The 11,252-nt window shown below is 42.7% G+C and overlaps 1 protein-coding gene across 1 annotated transcript; it reads right to left on the reverse strand.

The window, feature by feature from the left end:
* Positions 1–1,316: 1,316 nt before the first annotated feature.
* LOC123404871 (two-component response regulator ORR42-like) lies at positions 1,317–1,803 on the reverse strand. Its single transcript, XM_045098808.1, has 2 exons — positions 1,603–1,803; positions 1,317–1,496 (listed from the first exon to the last, which is right to left on the reverse strand). The coding sequence occupies exons 1-2, from the start codon at positions 1,801–1,803 to the stop codon at positions 1,317–1,319; spliced, it is 381 nt and encodes a 126-aa protein (XP_044954743.1).
* Positions 1,804–11,252: the final 9,449 nt, after the last annotated feature.

Here is an 11,252-nt window from a genome sequence, read left to right on the forward strand (position 1 = left end):
GGAACCGGGATAAATGGGCCATTTTCTACTAGTGTTGGTTACCGTGGGACTTTGTGCATGTGCAGCTTATGCGTCATACTCCAAGGACTTTCATGAGTTTACTAAAGAGCACCCTACTCTCATAGATTGCGGCGTTAACAATCAGACTCATATAGGTGTGTTCTTCAAAAGATGATATGTAGGACAACACATCTCTGTTGCAATAAGCCACTTAGAACATATTAAGATATATATCAACCTACCATGCAAATTAGGAAAGTACTGCATCTTCATGGAGTAGTATTATCAAAGACAAGGATACTTTCCTCTCGGTTGACCAATAGCTTGTCTTCCACATCTAATTTACGGGATCTCCGATCACATAGAATAGGTTTTCACTGTGAACAACTCATATTGTGGGTCTCATACATATCTCCTTCAATGCATTATCTATCACATTACGTGGTAGATCCTTGGTAAAAGGATCTGCCAGATTTTTAGAAGTTTGGATATAATCCAATGCGATAACTCCAGAGTTTTCTCATTTTCCTGATAGACTTTATCCTTCTCTGAACATGTCTTGATAACTTCATCTTATCCTTTGAACTACTCACTTTGACGATTACAGTATAATTGTCGCAGTTCATAAGAACACCCGGTACAGGCAGATACAGCTACGATTGAGCACCGGCAGCATGTCAGAGCCACGGTCCAGAGATAGCTATGTGAATGTGATAGCCCACATTTTGGCTCACCGCTCACACATGAAAAAGCACCGACAGTTTAATCCTGCTGCCGAAACTAAAACGTTGGTTAGCGTATTTGTGGTGATTAATTAAACCGTGCCATGCCTCAAGAAATTATTAGCGTATTTTTTTGAGGCCATGTTTCCAGCAAGAAATTATTTCATGCGGTCCTTGTTTAGGGGTCTTTTTTTTGCGAGGATTTACATGGGTTGTTAGTTAGACGTGTACCACGCCAATAACAGAAATCCAAACCGTGAGACAATTATATCAAATTAATTGGGAGTCGAATCCTCTGGAATACATGCACATGCCACCCACACCATGAAGCATAAATGAACGAGAAGTGGTATAGATTAAATTCAAAAAGGTTACACATTAGTACATGGATCCCAGCGATCAAATTGTACTAGCATCTGTGCTTGTTCTTCTTGCAAGTGGCGCCGGGCCTTCAACATGATATCCAAACAAAATGGCATCCCCGGCGATAATAATATATATAATGCGGACTGGAGCTAGCTGAACATTAATATTTAGAATGTTCTTGATGCATGGCTGGATCAACCAAGCTAGATTGCCGCAGACCATCGTTAATTAATTATTCTTCTTGTTGATGACCTCCTGGATCATAGGCTCGACAACATCAAGCCTGATTGGTTTGGGTACAAATACATCAGCACCGGCGCTCATGAAGGCCTCCATGGCCTCAAAATCAGTGGACACCCCGACGATCTTCACATCGGTGGCACCCATGGCACGGATCTTCCCAACTGCCTGCCAAGTAACATGTACATGAAATATTGTGTCGATATACGTTATGTTCAAGAGAAATAAAGGAAGAGAACGAAATGGGAAATTAGCTAAAGTAAGTAAGTACTACCTCAGGGCCGGTCATTATGGGCATGTCCTTATCACAAAAAACTATGTCAAACGTGTTGCCCTCAAGGAACATGTCAACAGCTTCTTTCCCATTCTCCGCCATGGTGATCTCGCAGTGAAACTGCTTGCGCAGCAAAGCGGAGAGAACCATGCGTTGAACTGCCGTATCCTCAACAAGCAATGCCTTGAGGGAGGATGCCATGATCAGCTAGCTATAAGAACTTGCAGAAAAAAAAACAGACATGAGATTAGTTATTTCTGATCCACACGAAGATAAGCACACGTTTCATAGATCTAAGCTGATATATAGTAACAGAACTATTCTCAGAATAAGCTCTACTTGGATAAATAATTTTTCCACTCACAAAAAAAATCTGCAACATGCATGGTATCTACATACTCCCTCCGCTCCTAAATATAAGTCTTTTTAGACATTTCACTAGAGGGCTACATACGGAGCAAAATGAATGAATCTATATTCTAAAATATGTCTATATACATCCGTATGTAGTCATTTTAGTGAAACTTCTTAAAAGACTTATATTTAGGAACGGAGGGAGTAGATCCATATGCATGGCTTCATGCCAACAACAACCAGTGCTACAATATACAGATCCAAATTATAAATCAGCAATATACTATTTGTGTGTTTAGGCAGCGCATCTAACAATCTAGATCTTGTAACCAGGGAGCCAAATTAAAAATTGTGCAACATCTTTGATGCAAAAAAAGAAGCAAAGACAGAGATAGGCAGAAGAAATAAGCAAGGAATAGATACAATCATCAGAGTATGTAACTGTTGTTGCAAGAGGTACGCACCACTTTATGAAATGCTTCACCGGTCATGCAAAGATAAGAGATAAGAGAGAGAAAATTGTATGGGAGGACAAGATCAAGAAATTAGAAAATAAGAAAGTTAACTCTTTCATATGCTTATTTTTGCGACATGTAGCACCGAAAACACATGAGGATAAGCACAAAAAGGCAAAGAACGCAACAAAAATGACAAAAAGAGATGCATATACATGGCTGCAACAGCAACCAAAAATTGTGCTGCAGCTGCATGGATCAAATCCGATGAGGACGCACTAGCTTGTTTCACATGCATATCGCCTCTAGCAAATTAATCTGGATCAATCTTTGTCTGCGTGCATGGAGACGAGATGCATGGCCAGATAGAAAAATAAATCAAGAAGGCAGAAACAGAGTAGCTAGCTACGAACCTTAGTTAGATCGAGCTTATGGTGGACGATGTAGCTAGCTCGAGCTTACGGTTGTGCCCGGCCAAGGTACAGGGGTATATATATATATTTATATGGGTAGCAGGTCGATCTCCGCCGCCCATTCATAACCACGATTCCTTCACACAGGCATGCAAATATCGGGGTCTGGCTGGCCTGCACCGCTTTCTAATTCCGGCAGGAAAATTCAAATACTTCGCTGGCGTATCCTTGCGATTAAATGATATGGAGTACGTATCAAAGTACGTACCTTCATGCTTCTGGAAAGAAGTTTCTACTTGCCGCCACTGTTTTGTTTGCATGCAGAGCGGAGATACGGTGGCGTCAAAGCTTGCCGATTATGGCACCACCCCAAGATAAGATCGATCACCGCGTATACACCTGGATCCCGCCACGGGATTGGTTTAATTTCTAACCGACAATGCGCAGATGGCAAGTTCATCTCGAGATCAAATAGATCGTGGTAATTCATTATTGGTTTAATTATGGCAGGAAAACCAGGCACGTTTTGGACGTGCTGCATGCCAAGATCGATACTACTACTACGTACTACGTACATGGAGATCCAGTCGTATATATTGCATTAATTAGTCAGCAAATCCCATCGATTCGCCGGACTCAGTTTTCCTAATCAGCTTGCCAACTTTAACTGCGTTCCTAATTTAATTGGGCTGGCGGTTCAACACAAAATCCATCAGAATGTACATGCATGATGAATTGGCTCAAATTACGTACACGCTGCATTGCGCTTCTCTCTCAGAAAAATTATTTTTGGACAAATTAAGGTTTAAATCGTTTATCAATATGAAACTGTTAGAAGATGGATGTACTAGCTAGTGAGCCCCCCAGTATAATCGCTCTAAATCTAGGACAAAAAGAAACTCTCGAATGTATATAAGCCTAAGCTCAACAAGAGTTAATCCTAGCACGAGACATGCTCTATTGACGGCTCTGTCTTGTTCATCAATTATTTTGTTTCTCCTATCATACGAGTGTTCACGGGCAAGTATGAATCTAGGCCCAAGACTACTGGGCCTCAACTCCGGGCTGGGACCTAAAAAAAAAACAATGACGTGTATCTCCAAAGTAATATTATAAGTTATAAAGTATATAGGCCTAAGCCAAAGGAGAATTAGCCCGGCCTAAGGTTTGCTCTAGGGTTGGCTCCGACCATTGTGCCTTCTCCCGATACAATAATCTTAATCTATTATCTAGGTGAGGTAACAAGGGATCAACAATGATAGATAAATTTTAGGTAAATGAAAACTTACTTCATCAGATCTTCTCGGTGGTATTCATCGAGCACCATTTCCAAAGGGTCGGAGAGCTTATTTCCTCCTAGATCCTAGAACCTTTCTTTCAAGATCTTAGATCTCATCAGGGGAGATGCTACTGCCCATCCTACTTGAGGTAGGGAGTAATGACCTATTGAAAGAATGATTGGCGAGACAAAGGCAAAGATATGACATAGATCGAGATGTTAACTGCAAGACAACATCTGCGATGCTAATTCTAGTATGATATTTAGCATAGTGTGATGCCTCCAAACGATAGGATCCATCGCGTTGGGGTGGGCTGGAGAGGTTGGGTTTCATTGGAGGTTGTGACGGCGACAAATTAGGTTAGCAAAAGCCTATGAAGGATATGGATAATCTACTATGCGGAGGTCCCATGCGCTAGCTTGCTATTGACAGGAATCTCAAGATGACCGGTATATATATTACGGAAGATGGGGTGGCGTAGTGCTCACCCGGGGAGGCCGTGGCGGCGGAAATTTAGGTTAACAGGTTAACAAAACAACATGACAGGATAGGAAGGAAAATGAGGCATTTAAGGTATTAAATTGTAGTAAACAAGCTAACTCAAAGCCGGGCCGAGGAATATGTAATCGTGGGCTATTACACAAGGCTATGTTACAATCAACTGCATCTTAGACCTAGTAATTTAGTGTTCTCGAAAGTAACAATCGGCCCAAACAATGTTTCTCATATGGCCAGACCTTGTATTCTTAATTTATTAGAGACACTTGTTCTTGAAATAAATAGTTTTTACCATGTGTGTGTGCGCTCGTGGAGGGATGGGATTTTGATTAGAGTGAGAGCGTGTCTGGTGCACCGGGGTAATCGGTGCACCGGACCCAGGTTGCACATTCAAAAATAAAAATTCTAAAAAAATTAGTTCATTGAGTCAAATCATTTGATGATGTCATAAAATCATATCAAAATTCGAAACACTACACGAGAGACAAAATGACAAATTCCGTACCTTTCAATACCAATTCAATTGTGTTATCTGTTGGAAATATGCCCTAGAGGCAATGATAAATAGTTATTATTATATTTCCTGTTTAAAGATAATCGTTTATAATCCATGCTATAATTGTATTGAATGAAAACATAGATTATATATGGATACATAGACAAAACAATGTCCCTAGCAAGCCTCTAGTTGGCTAGCCAGTTGATCAATGATAGTCAAGGTTTTCTCGCTATATGCAAGTGTTGTCACTTGATAACTGGATCACATCATTAGGAGAATCATGTGATGGACTAGACCCAAACTATGAACGTAGCATATTAATCGTGTCATTCTATTACTATTGTTTTCTGCGTGTCAAGTATTTATTCCTATGACCATGAGATCATATGACTCACTGGCACCGGAGGGATACCTTGTGTGCATCAAACGTCGCAACGTAACTGGGTGACTATAAAGGTGTTCTACAGGTATCTCCGAAGGTGTTCATTGAGTTAGTATGGATCAAGACTGGGATTTGTCACTCCGTGTGACGGAGAGGTATCTCGGGGCCCACTCGGTAATACAACATCACACCCAAGCGTTGCAAGCAATGTGACTAAGTGTAAGTCACGGGATCTTGTATTACGGAACGAGTAAATAGACTTGCCGGTAACGATATTGAAATAGGTATGCGGATACCGACGATCGAATCTCGGGCAAGTAACATACAGAAGGACAAAGGGAATGACATACGGGATTATATGAATCCTTGACACTGAGGTTCAACCAATAAGATCTTCGGAGAATATGTAGGATCCAATATGGGCATCCAGGTCCCGCTATTGGATATTGACCGAGGAATGCCTCGGGTCATGTCTACATAGTTCTCAAACTCGCACGGTCTGCACACTTAAGGTTCGATGATGTTTTAGTATAGTTGAGTTATATGTGTGGTTACCGAATGTTGTTCGGAGTGCGGATGAGATCACGGACGTCACGAGGGTTTCTAGAATGGTCCGGAAATGAAGATTGATATATAGGATAGTTTCATTTAGTCATCGGAAAGTTTCGTGCAATTCCGGCAGTGTACCGGGAGTGACGAATGGGTTCCGGGTGTTCACCGGGAGGGGCCCACCCACCCGGGAGTGAGCCCAAGGCCCTAGGGTGGCGCCACAAGTCCTTACTGGGCTGGTGGAGTCAACCCAAGAGGGCTATGTCGCCACATAAGAAAATACCAAAAGAAAAGAAGAGGAAAAGGGAAAGAGGGAGGTGGGAAGGAAGAGGAGGACTCCTCCTTCCCAAACCGAATTGGAGGAGGAGTCCCCCTCCTCCTGGCGGCCGACGCACCTTGAGGGACTTGTCCCTCAAGGCTAGCTCCTCCCCCTCCCTCCTATATATAGTGGTGGTTTAGGGTTTTTTGAGACACAACTTTGCCACGTGCAACTCTAGCCTATACCACACGGTTTCACCTCTAGATCGGATTTTTGCGGAGCTCGGGCGGATCCTTGCAGGAGTAGATCATCACCACCACTGGAGTGCCATCACGCTGCCGGAGAACTCATCTACTTTTCCGTCTTGCTTGCTGGATCAAGAAGGCCGAGATCATCATCGAGTTGTACGTGTGTTGAACGCGGAGGTGTCGTCCGTTCGGCACTAGATCGGAACGGATCGTGGGACGGATCGCGGGACGGTTCGTGGGACGGTTCGAGGGACGTGAAGACGTTCCACTACATCAACCGCGTTTCTTAACGCTTCCCGCTGTGCGATCTACAAGAATACATAGATCTAATCTCCACTCGTAGATGGACATCACCATGATAGGTCTTCGTGTACGTAGGAAAATTTTTGTTTCCCCAACAGTGGCATCATGAGCTAGGTTCATGCGTAGATGTTATCTCGAGTAGAACACAAAAGGTTTTGTGGACGGTGATGTTCGATTTTCTTCCCTCCTTAGTCTTTTCTTGATTCAGCGGTATTGTTGGATTGAAGCGGTCCGGACCGACGTAACTCGTACGCTTACGGGAGACTGGTTTCATCGATTGTCATGCAACCTCGTTGCATAAAGATGACTGACGGGTGCCTGTTTCTTCAACTTTAGTTGAATTGGTTTTGACCGAGGTGGTCCTTGGAGAGGTTAAATAGCAATTTGTACATCTCCGTTGTGGTTTTTGCATAAGTAAGATGCGATCATACTAGATACCCATAGCGGCCACGTAAAACATGCAACAACAAATTAAAGGACGTCTAACTTGTTTTTGTAGGGTATGCTTGTGATATGATATGGCCAATGATGTGATGTGATATATTGGATGTATGAGATGATCATGTTGTAATAGTTAATATCGACTTGCACGTCGATGCTACGGCAACCGGCAATAGCCATAGGGTTGTCTTTAAACTAACATTTGTGTTTGCAGATGCGTTTACTATATTGTTAGGTCGTAGCTTTAGTAGTAATAGCATAGATAGCACGACGACCTCGATGGAGACACGTTGATGGAGATCATGATGATGGAGATCATGGTGTGGCACCGGTGACAAGAAGATCATGCTGGTGCTTGAGTGATGGAGATCAAGAAGCACAAGATGATGGCCATATCATGTCACTTATGAATTGCATGTGATGTTAATCCTTTTATGCACCTTATTTTGCTTAGAACGGCGATAGCATTATAAGGTGATCTCTCACTAAAATTTCAAGCCAAAATTGTGTTCAACCCGACTGTGCACCGTTGCGACAGTTCGTCATTTCGAGACACCACGTGATGATCAGGTGTGATAGACTCAACGTTCACATACAACGGGTGCAAAACAGTTGCACACGCGGAACACTCGGGTTAAGCTTGACTAGCCTAGCATGTGCAGACATGGCCTCGGAACACATGAGACCGAAAGGTCGAGCATGAATGGTATAGTTGATATGATTAGCATAGAGATGCTTACCACTGAAACTATTCTCAACTCACGTGATGATCGGACTTGAGTTAGTGAATTTGGATCATGTACCACTCAAATGACTAGAGAGATGTCCTTTTTGAGTGGGAGTTTAGCAAGTAGTTTGATTAGTTAAACTCTAATTATCTTGAACATAGTCTAAGTCCACTTTGAAATATTTGTGTTGTAGATCAATGGCTCACGCGACAGTCACCCTGAATTTTAATACGTTCCTAGTGAAAGCTAAGTTGAAAGATGATGGAAGCAACTTTGTAGACTGGGCTCGTATCTTAAGTTGCTCCTGCAAGCTGGGAAGAAGGATTATGTCCTTAATGCTGCGCTAGGAGATGAACAATCCGCTACGGCTGACCAAGATGTTAAGAACGCTTGGTTAACACGTAAGAAGGACTACTCAGTAGTTCAATGTGCAGTCTTGTATGGCTTAGAGCCAGGACTTCAACGTCGCTTTGAGCGTCATGGAGCAAATGAGATGTTCCGGGAGTTGAAGTTTATCTTTCAGAAGAACGCCCGGGTCGAGAGGTATGAGACCTCCGATAAATTCTATGCTGGCAAGATGGAGGAGAATTCGTCTGTCAGTGAACATGTGCTCAAAATGTCTGGGGTACTCAAACCGTCTAGCTGAGCTGGGGATTCAACTCCCGCAAGAGGCTATCACTCACAAAATTCTTCAATCACTGCCACCAAGATACAAGAGCTTTGTGTTGAACTATAACATGCAAGGGATGAACAAGTCACCCGACGTGTTATTCGCGATGTTGAAAGTCGCAGATTCAGAACTCCGGAAAGAGCATCAAGTGTTGATGGTCAATAAGACCACTGGTTTCAAGAGAAACGGCAAAGGCAAGAAGGATAACTCCAAGAAGAGTGGCAAGCCTGTTGGCAATCCGACAAAGAAACCCAAGGCTGGACCTAAGCCTAAAATAGAGTGTTATTATTGCAAGGGACTGGGTCACTCGAAGCACAACTGCCCAAGTATTTGGCTGAAAAGAAGGCGGCCAAGGAAAAATCAGGTATATTCGATATACATGTTATTGATGTGTACTTAACCCTCTCATAGTAGTGCCTGAGTATTCAATACCGGTTCTGTTGCTCATATTTGCAACTCGAAATAGGAACTGCGGAACAAACGAAGGCTGACAAAGGATGAAGTGATGATGCGCGTGGGAAATGGTTCCAAGGTTGACGCAATCGCCGTCGGCACAGTTTCACTTCAGTTACCATCAGGATTAGTTATGAACTTAAATAATTGTTATTTAGTGCCTGCGCTAAGCATGAACATTATATCTGGATCTTGTTTATTGTGAGACGGCTACTCGTTTAAGTCAGAGAATAATGGTTTTTCTATTTATATGAGTAATATCTTTTATGGTCATGCACCCAATGTGAGAGGATTGTTCATATTGAATCTTGATAGTGATGATACACATATACACAACATTGAGACCAAAAGAGTTAGAGTTAACAATGATAGCGCCATGTTTTTGTGGCACTGCCGCTTAGGTCTTATTGGTGTAAAGCGCATGAAGAAGCTCCATTCCGATGGACTTTTGGAGTCACTTGACTTTGAATCACTTGACACGTGCGAACCATGCCTCATGGACAAGATGACTAAGAATCCATTCTCCGGAACAATGGGGCGTGCAAATGACTTGTTGGAAATCATACGTACCGATGTGCACGGTCCGATGAGTGTGGAGGCACGCGGCGGATATCGTTATTTTCTCACCTTCACTGACGATTTGAGTTGATATGGTTATGTCTACTTGATGAAGCACAAGTCTGAAACATTTGAGAAGTTCAAGCAATTTCAGAGTGAAGTCGAAAATCATCGTAACAAGAAGATCAAGTTCCTACGGTCTGATCGTGGGGGTGAATATCTGAGTTTCGAGTTTGGTGCTCACTTAAGACAATGTGGAATTGTTTCACAGTTGACACCGCCTGGAACACCACAGCGTAATGGTGTGTCCGAATGTCGTAATCGTACTTTGTTAGAAATGGTGCGATCTATGATGTCTCTTACCGATTTGTCATTATTGTTTTGGGGTTATGCATTAGAGACAGCTGCATTCACTTTAAATAGGGCACCATCAAAATCCGTTGAGACGACACCATGCGAACTGTGGTATGGCAAAAGACCGAGGTTGTCGTTTCTTAAAGTTTGGGGATGTCATGCTTATGTCTAAAAGCTTCAGCCTGAAAAGCAGAAACCCAAAGCGGAAAAGTGTGTATTCATAGGTTACCCAAAGGAGACAGTTGGGTACACCTTCTATCTCAAATCCGAGGGCAAAGTGTTTGTTGCTAAGAATGGAGCTTTTCTTGAGAAGGAGTTTTTTCTCGAAAGAATTGAGTGGGAGGAAGATAGAACTTGATGAGGTTGTCGAACCTCTAGTCCCTCTGGATGGTGGCGTAGGGCAAGGGGAAACCCATGTCGTTGCGACGCCCGTTGAGGAGGAAGTTGATGATCATGATCATGAAACTTCGGATCAAGTTCCTATCGGACCTCGCACGTTGACAAGATCACGTACTGCTCCTGAGTGGTACGGTAATCATGTCTTATCAATTATGTTGTTAGACAACAATGAACCTGTGAATTATGAAGAAGCAATGGTGGGCCCGGATTCCAACAAATGGCTGGAGGCCATGAAGTCCGAGATAGGATCCATGTACGAGAACAAAGTTTGGACTTTGGAAGTACTGCCTGAAGGCCGCAAGGCTATTCAGAACAAATGGATCTTTAAGAAGAAGACGGACGCAGACGGTAATGTGACCGTTTATAAAGCTCGACTTGTGGCAAAGGGTTTTTCACAAGTTCAAGGAGTTGACTACGATGAGATGTTCTCACCAGTAGCGATGCTTAAGTCTGTCCGAATCATGTTAGCGATAGTTGCATTTTTCGATTATGAAATCTAGCAGATGGATGTCAAAACGATGTTCCTTAACGGTTTTCTGAAGGAAGAGTTGTATATGATGCAACCCGAAGGTTTTGTCGATCCAAAGAATGCTAACAAAGTGCAAGTTCCAGCGATCATTTATGTACTGGTGCAAGCATCTCGGAGTTGGAATAAGTGCTTTGATGAGGTGATCAAAGCATTTGGGTTTATACAAGTGGTTGGAGAATCTTGTATGTACAAGAAAGTGAGTGGGAGCTCTGTGGCGTTTCTAATATTATATGTGGATGACATATTGCTGATTGGAAACAACGTGGAGTTTTTGGAGA

This window comes from Hordeum vulgare, chromosome 1H, assembly GCF_904849725.1.
Source record: "Hordeum vulgare subsp. vulgare chromosome 1H, MorexV3_pseudomolecules_assembly, whole genome shotgun sequence".
Lineage (NCBI taxonomy): Eukaryota > Viridiplantae > Streptophyta > Magnoliopsida > Poales > Poaceae > Hordeum > Hordeum vulgare.

Bases quoted from the DNA above. Each gene is read 5' to 3' on its own strand.
- LOC123404871 (XM_045098808.1), bottom strand. From the start codon at position 1,803: ATGGCATCCTCCCTCAAGGCATTGCTTGTTGAGGATACGGCAGTTCAA. The intron at 1,497-1,602 runs GTAGTACTTACT...GTTACTTGGCAG, and splicing joins CCATAATGACCGGCCCTGAG to GCAGTTGGGAAGATCCGTGC.